This window comes from Felis catus, chromosome D3 (genome assembly GCF_018350175.1).
Source record: "Felis catus isolate Fca126 chromosome D3, F.catus_Fca126_mat1.0, whole genome shotgun sequence".
In the NCBI taxonomy this organism is placed as follows: Eukaryota; Metazoa; Chordata; class Mammalia; order Carnivora; family Felidae; genus Felis; species Felis catus.
Window position 1 is genome coordinate 29,471,784 of NC_058379.1, and position 16,412 is coordinate 29,488,195.

The window sequence follows — 16,412 nt, forward strand, 5'->3', positions numbered from 1 at the left end:
TGGGGTGAGTCATGCGACTGAGTGAGACATGCACCACTGAGGGTCCATCTCACCTACCCAACAAAACTCTCATTCGAGATCGAGGCTGCAACCTGTCACATCCATCCTTAACTAGAATTTCTAAGCAAGGCCAGAGAAAAAGATCTAGCTGCTCAAACTGTGCAACTGCAACAATGCTTCTCACACTTTTTTTTTTTTTAAGTTTATTTATTTTGAAAGAGTGAATGGGGGGTGGGGCAGAGAGAAGGGGAGACAGAGAAAATCTCAAGCAGAGTTTGCACTGCCAGTGTGGAGCCTGATGCAGGGCTCAAACTCACGAACTGTGAAATCATCATGACCTGAGCTGAAATCAAGAGTCAGATGCTTAACTGACCGAGCCACCCAGGTGCCCCTCAAAACCTTAATCTTAAAACCAACTGATGATTGATCTTAAAAAGCAGTTAATTCAGCCACAGTTCAAACTATACAAGCACTTTTCTTTGAGAAAAAAACACTTCCTTCAGTATGTGGCAGACAGGCTCTATGTATCTGTATTTTCATTCTGTCATGGAGAATATGGAAAAGACATGTATGCAGGGTGGGATATAACAAAGCAAGTACTTTTAACTGCTCCACCAGAGACATTCTTATGTGCACTCGGCATTGGTTTTTAGCTGTGAGGGCATGGCTCTGCCACTGCCTTATCCTGGGCCAAGGTGCTAGCCATCTTGCTCACCAGCAGTTGTATATCAAGAGTGCACAGGGCAGCACAGAGAAAGTGAGAAGACTTTAGCGTTACTATGAAAATAGTTTTAACCCCATGGACACCCTGAAAGGACTTTTGGGACCTCAGAAGTCTAAGGAGCACACTATTGAGAACTGTTGTACCACAAAAACTCAAGATTTTTTTTTTAAAGTGTATTTATGGGGGGGGGGGGGCGGAGGGGAACGAAGGGAAGAGGGGAGGGGTAGAGAGAGGGAGAGAGAGAATCCCAAGCAGGCTCTGTGCTGTCATCACAAAACCTGACATGGGGATTGATCTCCCAAACCATGAGATCATGACCTATGACAAGATCAAGACTTGGACACTCAATCAAGCCACCCAGGTACCCCAAAACTCAAGATTTTTAATCTCATCAAAGCCCCTAAAAGTTCTGGGAAATCTATGCTCAGTTGCTGCTCTAGTCTAAGATTCTTCTCAACTCACACAGCTTTAATCATGCCCTTCCTGCCAACTGAGCCTTACTACTCTGTGCAGGTCTAAGGGTGCTACCGAGAAAACTGAGGCCCCCAGGATCGACCTTCCTGAGCAAAGAGACCCTCTCCCTGTTCAAAGCCAAACCTCCACAGTGTGTGGCCACACCCAGCTCCCCCTCATCTGCACCAGTTGTTTCTGTCTGCATGTTCCATTTCAAACTTCTATTCACACTCAGTGCTTCAACTACACTTATGTGGTCACTAATGACCGCTTAATTGGAAGCCTGTCTGTTCCATGGAGACTGCTGAACAGAACATGTCTATTTTCTTATGATGCCACCTCCTGCTTCTGTGAAATAGGCACTATTTTCTTTGTCCATTCTTTACAGTTTTCAAGAGTTTCTACTCCTGTTCCACTGGCCATTGAAGGTTCGGGTTCTTTAGCTCTGACACAGGTCATTCTTCTTACCATTTCAACCTCCTGCATGATTTCAATGCCATTTGTGAAAAAATTGCTAAATCTTTCTTTAGCCTTGAGCGCTGACCCAAACTTTAGAATGATAAATACAACTCTCTGTAGGCAATAAAAAAGTATATAGCTTATGACTCCATTTACAGTTAATATATGTATTTATAGGAGTAACTACAGAGTCTGGAAGCTTTTCAAACAACAGGTTATCTGGGAAATGGAGACAGACTTCTTACAGGAATTGCACTTTTCTTAATTAAAAAAAAATAAAAGCAGGAAGAAAAGAACTGTTGGTTTTCCTGCCAGTGTCCACTGCCCCTCTAATCCCATGAAGCTGTGCTTGCCATGGGGGAGTTCTCAGACCACCCACACCCTCGGTTGTGCCATGGGAATGGTGACACTGGCCTAGCCACCTTCACCTTGATTCCCTTAGCCACAGAGACTGGTCATGGATGGGTACAAAGGAGCAATGAGCCCCACAGTAGGGTTGAAGCTATCAAGAAACAGGTCAGTGTGACCTGGAGCTGCTGGTGGCCATCTTGTCACCATAAGAAAAGAGCTAATTAATATGAAAAGCGCAGAGGAAGGCAACACTAAACAACAGAGAGGTCCAGATTCTGTGCCTTGGAATCCAAACACTACTGGACTTGTTAGCTATGAGAGCCAGTACAGTCCTTCTTCAGGCCTAACCTGTTGGCAGTAGGATCTCATGAGGTGGAACCAAGAAAGCCTCAAACAGCTGACCCTCTAGTCTGTGTGAATGACTCACCTAAGATCCCACCTCTCACCCCCAGCAACACAACCCCATCATTCAATGTAACCACTACTAATTTTTTGACATATCTTGTAGAATTTTTCCCTGCATTTTCTTTTATGTGATTGAGATCATATTATATATATGAAAAATGCTGTATGACTTCCCCAGTAAATATTGCTCATTAGTATTCTCCCATGCTATAAAAACTTTGTAAAAATCACTTTTAGTGACTTTATGACACTCTTTAAGTAGAAGCATTAGAGTTTCCTTAACCATTCAATTAACATTTAGCATTTAGGTTGTTTCTGAATGGGTGTCCTTAAATTTATTATGCCCAACTAAAGTCTCAATTGTCACTCCCCAAAATATTCTTCCTTCTTTTCCTTATCTATTTCTCCATGTAAATTGTGTGTTCTTATCCTTTGCTCATTTATTTATCCACTGAGGTCTTAGATTTCTCTCTGTTCTTTACACACTAATAATATATTAATCACGAGTCTAACACTAATAAACTAATAATTCATGTAAGTCTCCAAGTAACCCTATGAAGTGGGAAATACAATTTGTTCCAATTTTGAGATGAGGAAATTGTGAATCAGGTTAAATAATTTGTCCAAAGTCAAAGATCTGAGGAGGTGGGGCCCATCTGAATTCAGGAGGCTGATTCTGGAGCATACAGCCTAAACCATGGTGCTATGTTGCCTTAACATAATAGTTAAGAAAGGGATCCTTCAAATGTTATTCAATTTGGAACATTTTATACTTATTGCTTACACTTCTAGTTTATTTTAAGTTTTAAATTTATGTGATAAAATCTATCTTTCTTTTGTTTGTTTTCTTGGTTTGTTTTTACAGCTTAGGAAGATGGGTTTTTCTCCACGCAGATCAGAAAAATACTGAACACTCCATCGTTTTTTAAAAAAAAAATTTTTTGTGTGTTTATTTTTGAGAGTGAGAGAGAGCATGAGTGGGAGAGGGGCAAAGAGAGAGTGAGACACAGAATTCGAAGCAGGCTCCAGGCTCTAGGTGTCAGCACAGAGCCCAATGCGAGGCTCGAACTCATGGACTATGAGATCATGACCTAAGCCAAAGTTGAATGCTCGACTGAGCCACCCAGGTGCCCCAAAATATTGCTGGGTTTTAATGGTGTGATTTTTTTTTTTTTTCGAGAGGGAGGGAGGGAGGGAGGGAGAGAGAGAGAGAGAGAGAGAGAGAGAGAGAGAGAGAGAGAGAGAGAGAGAGTGTGTGTGTGTGTGTGTGTGTGTGAGCGAGGACATGTCTGAGCATGGAGAGAGGGAGAGAGAATCTTAAGCAGGCTCTATGCTCAGTGAGGAGGCCAATGCCGGGCTCAGTCCCACAACCTGGGGATCACGACCTGAGCCAAAATCAAGAGTCGGATGGTCAACCAATGGAGCCACCTAGGTGCCCCCTAGTATGATTTTTTTAAATGTATTTAATTATCAATTTTTTGAATTCACTTTGAAGTGTAATGATTTAAACGGATTTTCTTCCAAATAGTTATTCAACTAGCCCAGCACCATCTGCTGAATAATAATCATTTCTTCCCCCTAACTGGAGTAATTTTGGAGAGAATCCTAAGCTAGACTCCTTTAAAGAAAAATCTACAATACTACTGGTTCAAAGGATTCAGATTTCAGAAATCTCCAACAAACATGTGAAAAATATTCTATCTCAAACTTTTTTTTTTTTTTTCCTTAAAGTAAGCTCTATGTCCACTGTGGGGTTTGAACTAACCACCTTGAGATCAAGGGTCACATGGCTCTATTGACTAAACCAGCCAGGTGCCCCCATCAGTCTAATTAAAGAAAAACAAATTAAAATGCCACTTCTCCCCCATTTGCTTGGCAGATCCAAAAGTCCAATACCCAAAATTGCTGGAACAAAAGATGTGTGACAGAACTGCCAAACTGCCCTCCAGAGAGACTCAACCAATTTACACACCATTAGCTGTCTCTGAACAAACATCCATTTGCCCCACAGCCTTGACCACATGGTGGATCATCAAACTTTAATGCTTTCTACTGTTATGAGTGGGGAAAAAGAAAATAATTACTGATCTTTCAAACTATTAGCTCCCTGCAGGCAGGTAATCAGTCTGATGGCTGTTCTAAGTCCAGGGCCGTAGAACTCTTGATGGCACAGTACACGCAGATCTATTTGTTAAATAAATGAATTTATGTACATTACAGTAGAATACTAGAAACAGGCAGGTGGCAGATTAACTACGGCCACAAATTATCTGCAGTTCCTCACATCAATGGGTGGATTTATTTCTCGACCACCTGAATCTGGGCTGACCTTGCAATTTGCTTCGACCAATAGATTGTGGCAGTGTCTCCGATTTTGTGACTGTGCAGCTTTTCTGTTGTTTCTCTTTTGGAATATTTCTGTCATCCTAAGAAGCCCAGTCTGGTCTACTGTAGGATGATAGGCAATAGCACAAAGGAGAACCAACTGTAAGATGTGGTGAGGTCACCTTAGACCATGCTACTTGTGGGACCCACAAAAGCAGACCCACGGAGCTGCATCCAGTCCAATGGACTTATGAACAAATACATGGTGGTCGTTACAAGGCCCCAAACTGTGGAGTGGTTGTTATGCAGCAACAGATAAGTGAAGTGAACTTCAATGTCCAATACATGACTGGTTAAAGACACTCTGGGTCATCCCTACAAAGGAATAATAAATACTATGTAGCCACCCTTCATAACTATAGATACGGAAAGATCTCCAAGCTGTATAAATGAAAAAAATTCAGTCTTGAGATCTCAGAATCCAGACCTACAAATGCCAGTGGTCTGGACTTGCATACAACCCTGTGATGCATGTACCTATTACTAACTCTATTTTATAAATGGGAAAAATGAGATGAGGCTCAGAGAGGTTAAGTAGTTTGTCTGAGATTCAGTAAGTGGCTGAAACCAGGAGGTCTGGCTGGAAAGTGCATGTTCCTAACACATGATACTATTCTGCTTGCTCCAGCACTACCAACTCCCATTTTTCCATTTTATTTATTCTATTTGTAGTCCTTCCCTGCTTCATTATTTTCATCCAAAGCTTACCTTTCAAAATTAACTTTCTGGATTTTAGTAATGTTAACTGTTATCTAAATGAACCAATCTCAAAGTTCATAGCTTTAACCTAGGGACAATAAGCTAAATAAAAACCTCACATAATTTGATATAAATCACAACTAACAATAAAAAAGAGTGAAGAAACAAATAGGAGGGAAGCCTGGAGGTCTAGATATTATAAAGTCTTAATTATGCAGTTTTGGCAACTTAGAATATAAGATTTAGGTAAGATGCTTGGGATATTCCAGTATACAAACCCATTCTAGTATACAAACCAAATCTCATCAGTAACATATGCAATGTTTATGAAGGTATAATTTTAAAAACATCTTATACTTACAATAACATTATAATACGTAATTACATATATAATTATATAATTACAAATAAATAAGTAAAAGCTATGCACACACGTGCAGCAAAATAAAAGTTATTTTGGGATTCTGTAATTAAGAGTATTTCTTCTTCTCTTACCTATTCTTTCTTTTTTTCCTATATTACTAAACTGTCTCCCAGGATAACATACTACCTTTATATCAGAAAATTTAGAAGACAGTTCCTCCTACATCCAAAAAGAATTCAATTTTAAACCACCAAATGTTTCTGAACCTTAACTCAGGTCAGTATATAATAACAAATTCAACATCTAAGTTGACAGTTATTAAACTAAACACACAAAGATATACACACACAAAAGAACAAAAGTCAGAAAAAGCTGAATTTGCAAGAGAAGACTGGATGAGATGTTTTAAAATCATTAAAGACAAGTCAGTTCTATGCACTGACATGGAAAGATACTCAGACACAATTACATTAACATGACCTTTAGGGAATAATTACAAAAGAATTTCACCTTTTTAGATGAATATTCCCAAGACTTTTGAATTTTTACCAAAAATGTTAGCTTATATTAATAATAATTTATAAAAAGTAAATTTTAGGTAAAAATATGTATATGTATGGAGATAAAGCTATGGAAGAACAAGCACCAAGGTGCTGGCAACCTGTTCTCTCTCTCTGGTTCCCTATTCTGATTCCTTCTTCCACTTTTAAGGATCCTTGTGATTACAGTGGGCTCACTAAGATAATCCACAATTATCTCCCCAGTCTTAAAATTAGGTGATGAGCAACCTTAATTCCATCTGTAACCTTAATTCCTCTTTGTCATGTCACCTAACAAGTTCATAGATCCTGGGGATTAGGATGTGGACATCTTTGGCAATGGGGTTATTATCTTGCCTACCACAATTCTGTAATAGTATGAAAATTTTAAAAACATCTACCTATTAAAAAACAAGCAAAGAAATTAGCCACCTAACATATTTAACAGATACATAGTACATGGGAATAAAGGATAACATAATTGTTAAACAAAGTTAACTTAAAATACAAAAGGGCAAAGTGAAATCTATCACCTTTTTCTTTTATGGATGAGCGCTCTTGGTATTTTATCCAAGAAATCTTTGCCTAACCTAGGGTCATGAAGGTTCTGTTCTGTTTTCTTCTCAAAGTTTTATAGTTTTACGCCTTATGTTTAGGGCTATGCTCCATTTTTAGGTTTCTATGGGGGGGGGGGCATAAAAATGTCTAATTATTCCAACACCATTGGACGAAGAGATTGATGCAAGCAATAATGCTGATAACTCTCGAATGCATTACGCTGAGTGGAAGAATCCAGACATAAGAAGCTATATAACTGAATGACTACATTTCTATGACACACTAGAAAAGGCAAAACTATAGGGAGAGAAATGAGATCGGGATTGCCAGGGACTAGGGAAGAGAAATGAGTACAAAGGGGCATGAGGGAACTTCTGGGGACAATGAAAATACTCCATCATATCTTGACTGTGGTGGCACTTAATGTGACTACATACATTTGCTAAAATTCAAAGACCCACACAACTAAAAAGGGTGAATTTTACTCTGTAAATTATTCTTCAAAAAAAACCTGATTTGAAAAATTATTAAATGACAAAATGAAAAATGTGTAATCTGTTTTGCAAGCTCCTCAACTTTCTGAATTCTAAAAATGTGAACTTTATCTAAGTTAAAAAGTAGCAAAGAGTGGGTGCCTGGATGGCTCAGTCAGGTTAAGCATCTGACTTCAGCTCAGGTCATAAACTCATGATTCATGAGTTTGAGCCTGGGGCTACCTGCTGTCAGCACAGAGCCCACTTGCCCACTTCGAATCCTTTGTCCCCTTCTCTCTCTGTGCCCCTCTGGTCACATACTCTTTCTCAAAAAAAAAAAAAAAAAAAAAAAAAAAGACAAAGAGGGGGGTTGGGGGATATGCAAAATGGGTGAAGAGGATTAAGAGGTACAAACTTCCAGTTCTAAATAAGTAAGTCACGGGAATGAAAAGCACAGTATAGGGAATATAGTCAATAATACTGTAATGCATTTATTGTGGTGAGCATTTTATAATGTATATAATTATGGAATCACTATGTTGTATACCTGAAACTAATTTATTATTACATGTCAACTACAATTAAAAATCAGGGGGGCCTGGGTGGCTCAGTCGGTTAAGTATTGAATTCTTGATTTCAGCTCAGGTCATGATCTTGCAGTTCATGAGATCAAGTCCCGTGTCAGGCTTTGTGTTGACAGTGCAGAGCTTGCTTGGGATTCTTGCTCTTTTTCTCTTGCTCTCTGTACCTCCCCCACTCGCACACATGTGCCCTCTCTCTCAAAATAAGTAAGTAAACATAAGAGCATGCAACTCTTGATCTCAGGGTGGTAAGTTCGAGTCCCACATTGGGCATAGAGCCTACTTAAAAAAATAAAGTAAGGGGGGCAGTGCCTGGGTGGCTCAGTCGGTTAAGTGTCCCACTTCAGCTCAGGTCATAATCTCACAGTTAGTGAGTTCAAGCCCCACGTTGGGCTCTGTGCTGACAGCTTGGAGCCTGCTTTGGATTCTGTGTCTCCCTCTCTCTCTGCCCCTCCCCCACTCACACTCTGTCTCTCTCTCAAGAAATAAAAAAACATTTAAAAAAAAAATTTTTTTTTTTAAATTTTTTAACGTTTATTTATTTTTGAGACAGAGAGAGGCAGAGCATGAACGGGGGAGGGGCAGAGAGAGAGGGAGACACAGAATCAGAAGCAGGCTCCAGGCTCTGAGCCATCAGCCCAGAGCCCAACGCGGGGCTCGAACTTATGGACCACGAGATCGTGACCTGAGCTGAAGTCGGACGCTTAACTGACTGAGCCACCCAGGCGCCCCAAAAAAATTTTTTAAGAAATTTAAAAAATAATAAATAAAGTAAGGGCACCTGGGTGGCTCAGTCTGTTAAGCAGCCGACTTTCACTTTAGGTCATGATCTTGCAGTTTGTTACTTGGGAGCTTCACATCGGGCTCTCTGCTGTCAGCACCGAATCTACTTTGGATCCTCTGTCCCTTTGCTCTCTGCCCCTCCCCCACTCGTGCTTTTTCTCTTTTTCAAAAATAAATAAGCATTAAAAAAATAAATAAAAAAGCAAAGAAATGAAAAGGTGGAAAACTAGACGGTCATTCCCACACTCCCTTACCCTACTGCCACTGCTTGAAAATAAAAGGAAAAAAGCAACAGAGTGAGCACTAAATAAGGCATTATCCAATTGCCACAGGCTAACTTTTCAGGCTAGTGACCTAACAATTTAACCAATAAAACAAAGAAATAAACAAAAAGTGAAGTCTAAGAAAAATAATCAATAAAATAATATTTACCTTTGGAATCAGCATTTGGGAACAGCCTGTTCCATGGCACCTTATTTTTGTGTGGAAGAGAAAGCAAGTAGTTTCTAGCTTTTAAATTTATTATACAATTCAGGTCTTCCTGTGATGGGGATCCAAGAATACCTAACAGGTAAAATAATTAGCTGTTAATTATCAAGACCCACAGAGGCTGATCACACACTATTAGCTATGGGGCAGAATAGATCCTACTAATTGTTTCCTCACCACATCCCCCCATGCTTACCAGTCTATTTTACAAGTTTTTATAAGGATCCTTAGCATTTGAAGTCAAGAAAGATTTAAAACTCATTATCTATCTTGGATTAAAGAGTTGTCAAAACTATTCTTCGTTTCCTGATGTGCCTCTGATGTTAACTAGGGCAGGTGAACAGAGTAAATCTAGCCCCTAAAATGTTCAGTAATCTTACCCAGAATGTGGTTCAGCTGGTCGAGATAATGCTTTCCCGGGAAGATGGGCCTGTTGGACAGCATCTCTGCCAGAATGCAGCCTACAGACCAAATATCAATGGACTTGGTATAGCCCTGCAGTGGGAAGAGAGAAAAGACTAAGAAGGATATGTAATGTGACATGACAAGTGAGATCCTCCAACAGCACAGGAACATGGCTCATGGGAATTTTACCTTCTCCTTTGGTTCTATAATTCAGAAATAAGAGAAGAGAGCACGCAGATACAAACAGTAATCTTTCTTATAAGCTGTTAACAACCAAGATTACTTGATTTTATTACTCTCTTCAAAGCTGATTAACTTATTATTAGGTGAGAATTTCCAAAGTATATTTCATTCCTTTTTTCAAATGATTTGAGAGAAACAATCCTTGTAAGTTAAAGCTGGAAAAAGCAGTAACATCCCTTGCTTTAGGACATCTATGGCCCATTTATTCATTTTGAAAACCTGGAAACCAACTCAAAAGAAGAGTCACTGTTACACCTCCAGAATATTTTTATACATTTTCAAATGATTGCTACAAAATCATTTTCAAAAAAGTCAGGCTGAAAACCCTTGATCTCTGTTGGGGGGTAGGTGGGTGGAGTATGTGCTGGCTCCATCATATTTTACCAATCCGTATTTCTTGTTTTATATTTCTATTCAATTTTCAGGTATAATTTTTTTTAAGTTTATTCATTTTGTGAGAAAGAGAGAGAGAGAGAGAGAGAGTGAGAGCGAGCAGAGGAGGGGCAGAGAGAGAGAATCCCAAGCAGGCTCCGTACTGCCAGCACAGAGCTCGATGTAGGGCTCGATGTCACAAACCATGAAATCATGACCTGAGCCAAAACCAAGAGTTGGACCCTTAACCAACTGAGCCACCCAGGTGCCCCAGGTATAAATTTTTTTTAAAGGAACTCTGTAAAAAGACTTGGAATAATTACGTCTAAATCATACAACAGTGCAAAAAAGATAGCTTGGTATAGTGATAAATAAATAGAGAAAAAAACTTTCCGAAAATCAAACAATGGTCAGATCTACAGCTATGATAAAATGGGGTTGAATTTCAAGGTCATTATTCCCAAAATTCTTGTAATCCAAAATAACTTTTGCTTTGGGCCAAAACTAAATGAAGAGGAACACTTAAAAACTTACAAAAAATAAGCAACTAAAGGAACCAGGGCTCCCTGGAGAAATGGCTACTCCAAGTCTGGGACAGAGAAAGTACTAGGAGGTAAGCCTGGAGCATCTAGTGCCAAAAAACAAAGCAAGGAAATGCTCAACATTAGTGGGACCATGTCAAAGTGACTCCCATTAGAAAATCTGGGACAATTTAAACATCAAATACAGAATGGCAGCTATGGAATAGCCACTGAATAAAATAAACATGAATTAATAAATGGAAAGAACTAAAACAAAGGAAGAATGATAGAGCTACAAAATCATCAATGGATGGTAAAAACTAGTGGTTACAAGTATGATGAAGAGAACTTACACAACTTACAGTATTCCCCACAAATTCCTATTGACCTAATAATAATTGTCATAATTAGCCACAATTATCACCATTATATGGTGGAGAATGAGAGGATACCATTTAACCAAAAGATCAACATGAACTTCACCAATACAGACATAAACCAGATATGCCTCCTGATACAATACACTGAGAACAAAACACTGTTTTCTGAGGTATTCGTGCCCGGAAAACATGACACAAAATTGGGGTGCATCTACAAAACAGTCAACCAACCTGTACCCTTCAAAAGGGCCAAGGTCAAAAAAGGCTGAGGAACTATTATAGATTAAAAGAAACTAGAGAGGGGCACTTGAGTGGCTCAGTTGGTTGAGCATCCAGGGTCATGGGATCGAGCCCTGTGTCAGGCTCTGCACTAAGTGTGGAGCCTGTGTGAGATTCTCTCTCTCCCTCCCTCTCCCCCTCCTCTGCTTGTGCATGTGCTCTCTTTCTCTAAAAAAACAAACAAACACCACACACAACAACAACAACAACAACAAAAATTAAAAAATAAAAGAGACTAGAGAAACAATGCAATGTGTGAGCCTAGAGTAGGGGGAGAAGAGCTATAAAGGTGATTATTGAGACAATATCCAAAATTTGAATATATACAGTGCAGTAGATATTGGACCAGTGTTAAATTTCCCATTAAAAAAAAATTTCTCACTTTTGATCATTATACTATGGTCATATTAGGGAACATCCTTCTATGGCAAGGTTTCTCAACCTTGGCACTACTGACACATTAGGCTGGATAAGCCTTTGCTGTGAGGGCTGTCCTGCACACTGCAGGATGTTTAACAGCATCTCTCACCTCTACCTAGTTGATGGACAGTAGGTAGCATTCCTCTCCCAGTCGTGACAACCGAAAATGTCTCCAAACACTGCCAAATGTCCTCAGAAACATGAGAATTGCTGTTCTAAGGAAATACACACTGAAATGCTTAGGGGTAAAGGTGAACATCTACAACTTACTCTCAAACGACTCAGAGGGAAAAAAACACACACATGTATAGAGAGAGAATGAGAAAACAAATGGGACAAAGGGTAAAGAACTGGTGAGTCTGAATCTGAGGTGGATCTGAAGTATTACAGAAGTTTATCCAGTTCTCACAAGTGGTCCTGGGTCCCATGCGGCTTCCCTCTAAGGATCTGAAGAGTGACATTATTTTGTACTTCTAAGGTGTTTTCCTTTTCATTCATTCTCTCACAAGTGTACAAAAAATTTTTCCAGATGCTACAAGACATGAGAGGATACCATTCACGAAATAGGACATCTGGAAGATCTGGATAACCCAGTGAACTAGTATTTTCCAAATGCTTGATTCCAAAGGATGCATCAGTGAGTGTAAGGTAGACCAATGGATTTTAGTAAGACAGTACAAAAAGTTCGGTGGCATGGTTTCAGATTCCACAATTAACTTTTCATTTTGTTGAGTTTCAGTGTAGTATCAAAAAGGAACAACCACAGAAGCTGAAAAGACTAACATACATACCCCCTTTCCCAACTACATATCTGTGTGAAGCCTCTTCTTCTTGGACTTAAACCAAATCAACCTACTGGACAGATAGAGTGCAGAACCAGGTGAGATTCCAGCAATGGTCCGTTAGGCGACATGAAATTTGCAAAAATGAAAAGAACGCCCTCTTCTAACTAAATTGTTTTTGTGGTGGAAAGTAAACACACTTTTTATAAATAAAACTTATGTTAGCAAGCAGTAGGTTTATTATTATTTAGAAATTAATACTTTTTAAAAGTCTTAGTGTTAATTTCTATATAGCAAATACTGATGGACAGACCCCACATAGACAAATCTTGCTTAGGATCTTTGATACTTTTTAAGAAAGTGAAGGGGTCTTGGGGCTTGAATGTTTGAGAACTACTGCCTTATACTTTTCTTGCAAGTGGGAAACTATGAAAATAAAATGTTACACACACACACATAGAGCACTCTAGCCTGTCAAAATGGAGACGACAGAAGTATAAAAATAAAAAGGTGATAATGGACAGCACATATTTCATGAATCCATAATAATGGCTTTTTTAAAAGTTTATTTTGAGAGAGACTGAGTGACTGTGAGAGAAAGAGGGAGAATCTCAAGCAGGCTCCAAACTCACGAAACTGCGAGATCATGACCTGAGCTGAAATCAAGAGTCAGACGCTTGACTGAGCCACCCACCCAGGTGCCCCTATAATAATGTTTTATTTATTTTTTTTAATTTTTTTTTCAAAGTTTATTTATTTTTAGGACAGAGAAACAGAGCATGAACGGGGGAGGGACAGAGAGAGAGGGAGACACAGAATCGGAAAGAGGCTCCAGGCTCTGAGCCATCAGCCCAGAGCCCGACGCGGGGCTCGAACTCACGGACCGCAAGATCGTGACCTGACTGAAGTCGGACGCTTAACCGACTGCGCCACCCAGGCGCCCCTAATAATGTTTTAAAAACAAAGGTGGGAGACATAGGAAGAGAAAGAAAAAAAGAGAAAGCTCTTCAAAGAAAAATGGCAACAAATTAGTGTAGAAGGAACAATACATTTGGGAGGAATGTTCTAGAGTGAGCACAACGCATAAAACTTGATTAGATCACAGAGTGAAAAGACAAAAACAGCTGTAAAGAACTTTTGGGTGGGATAACTGGGATATCACTGAATTAATGCTGGTTGTCTCAGTGTGCTAAAGGTACTATGACTGTGGGGAAAGAACACTCTCCCCCTTTAATGAGTATCAGTATGCCCCAAAGGGTCTAGTAATAAAGTAGTTTATGTTGTAAAGTGCCAAAAAGTTTGACAAAAGAAACAGAGAAGAAGGGAGGGGGGGAGGGAGGCAGGCAGAGACAAAAGCTAGCAAGGGAGTAGTAAGATGTTAATAGCTGGTGAACCTAGGGAAGGGGTATATGGGTGTTCACTGTACTCTCAATTCTTGTAAGGGTTTGAAAATTGTTCTAAATTAATAATAATAAAAAAATGAATAGAGCACTAGAAGTAACATTCTCAGTCTAGAGGTGTTATAAATAAAAAATAATTCACACTCAGTTTTGATTATAGTTAACTCTACAAGCAGGAAGTGCTGGGCACCTTGTGGAACAGAGGCCACATTGTTTGGTTATTTCCCTCTGGAGGGTGAAGACAGTAGAGTCATCTCAAGTTGGAATGGAGGCTGCAAGACCATGAAGGCACCAGGATAAAAAGCACACCTACAGCTCTCCCTTACAACCAGCAGGCACTGCACACGTGCATGCAAATGCTTCTGGTTTGGAATGGCTGTCACATGGCCAGTCCAAAGAAAGAACCTACTATTTGGGATTATGTGTAATACAGAATTATAAGAATCAACACGACATTTTCTTCTCTGAAACATCTGTTACACCAAATCTTTCTTTATAATGGAATTTATTTTAATGCAATTTTACTTTTATAACTTAACTGAACAAATGTATATCAAGAATAACTAACTGCTTTAAACAAATTCCATTTCTTCAGAAAGCAACTTAGTGTTCATCTCAAGCCCTTCTATTTATAAACGATGGAGGAAGAGAGTAAACCCCATGGGCTAATTAATTCCCTTTAAGCTTCCTGGGTGGATTTCTGGTTCCTAGAGCTGAGACACAAGGCCCAATGTCTACCTTTATTGCTTTTTTTCATGTATCTTAACATTACATTAACAGTAGACGGTGTTGAAGGAGGTCATCAAGACAATGTGACTAACAGCTGACCCTTGAGCTGAACCTCGACAACAGGAGGCTCCTCGCTCCCTCCCCTATCCTTGGGATACATGCTCTGCCCACTGTTACCACAGTGGCGCCATTTTCAAGGATGTAGCTGGGAGAGAATAGCTATTGTTCAGACCATCTGGGCAGCATATGTGACACAGCCAGTTAAGGCCTGGACATAAGCTCTTAAGTTTTGGTAGGTGAGTGCGGAGATCTATTCACCTTGCAGCTAGCTGCCCAAGACAAGACTTGTAATAAGTTCCTTTACTTCTTAAAACTGCCACGACCAATTTGGAGTGCTCTGCCTCTTCAGTTTCTCCTTGCCCACCTTGTACTGGGGCAGTTTGCAAACCAACGGAGGAATTAAGTTCAAAATCTCCTAATTTGAAGTATTGGATGTAGAAGTATGTTGGGCCCACTTACTTTCTCAAGTCTGACACTTCATTCATATATTATTTGCAAATGATATATTAAAAATACTGAATCTCAATCTCCATAGCAGCCTTCAATGCTTGTCACCTGGTTTATAAACCTAACAAAGATATACTTCACTTTTTCTTACTTTTTTAAGAATCCATAGTAGTTCCTATTCTTTCCACACCTTTCTTCAAACTATGGTATAATTTTGCTGAAGAGACATTCTTCATTAGACAAATCTGACCTGTACAGGACAGCACTGGTCCACTTTCGGAAAACTACATACTATAGGAGAACCTCTAACATAGCCAGCCTAGCCTGCACTCAGCAGTGGCAGGAGCAACTGTAAAAGCTGCCATAGGGAGGACTTCAGGAGAGCTGACCAAAGGCTAGGACAAAGATCATTTATTGTTAACAGTGACCACACAGGCACACACACCTTCCAACTCTATAACACATCAGCACTACTTCAGCTGAGGTAGAGAGGTCAAAATCCAGGGCCCAGAAGTTCAATGCTGACCTAGAGATTAAGACAGCACCTTCATTCTGGGCCAGACAGGCCAAGCCTCAACCTAAGTAGACACAGGCTTCCAAAAATCTTTTGCTTCCTGGTTTTCTTTCTATGCAAACCTGATCCTTACCTTGGAATTCAACATAATTTCTGGAGCCCGGTACCAACGTGTGGCTACATACTCCGTCAGGAACCCTGTGTGATCATGGTCTGGATCTGCAACGCGGGCCAAGCCAAAGTCACAGATCTAAGAGAGAAAAAAATGGGACACCTTAGAGATTCTAATGAAATTAATATTTAATGAAATTAATATCAAAAGATCAGACAATAGCAATAATGATGATGGTAAGTAGTTGCTGCCACTCCTATGTGGCAGATACTTTGTTGGGAATTCTATATATTCATTCTTACTTAATCTTTACAACAACCTGAGAGGCAGTGATGACTATCCAAAGTTGGAGATGAGGAACAGGTTACAGGAATCTGTCCTCACCTTTCATTATCGCTTATCCCACAGTAATCTTGCTTATGTCACTTGACAAAAACTGTTCTGAAGTTACCAGAAACTGTCCAGGGTCCTTTCTCTGGCCATTT

The 16,412-nt window shown here is 39.6% G+C and overlaps 1 protein-coding gene across 1 annotated transcript in view; it reads right to left on the reverse strand.

The window, feature by feature from the left end:
* Positions 1-16,412, reverse strand: part of MAPK1 (mitogen-activated protein kinase 1) — a 107,022-nt gene that overhangs the window by 13,597 nt on the left and 77,013 nt on the right. Inside the window, exons 4-6 of the mRNA XM_003994973.5 lie at positions 15,949-16,065; positions 9,644-9,758; positions 9,207-9,338 (exon numbers count right to left, since the gene is read on the reverse strand). Of these exons, the coding sequence (XP_003995022.1) occupies positions 9,207-9,338; positions 9,644-9,758; positions 15,949-16,065 (364 nt within the window). The remainder of the gene's footprint in view (positions 1-9,206; positions 9,339-9,643; positions 9,759-15,948; positions 16,066-16,412) is intronic.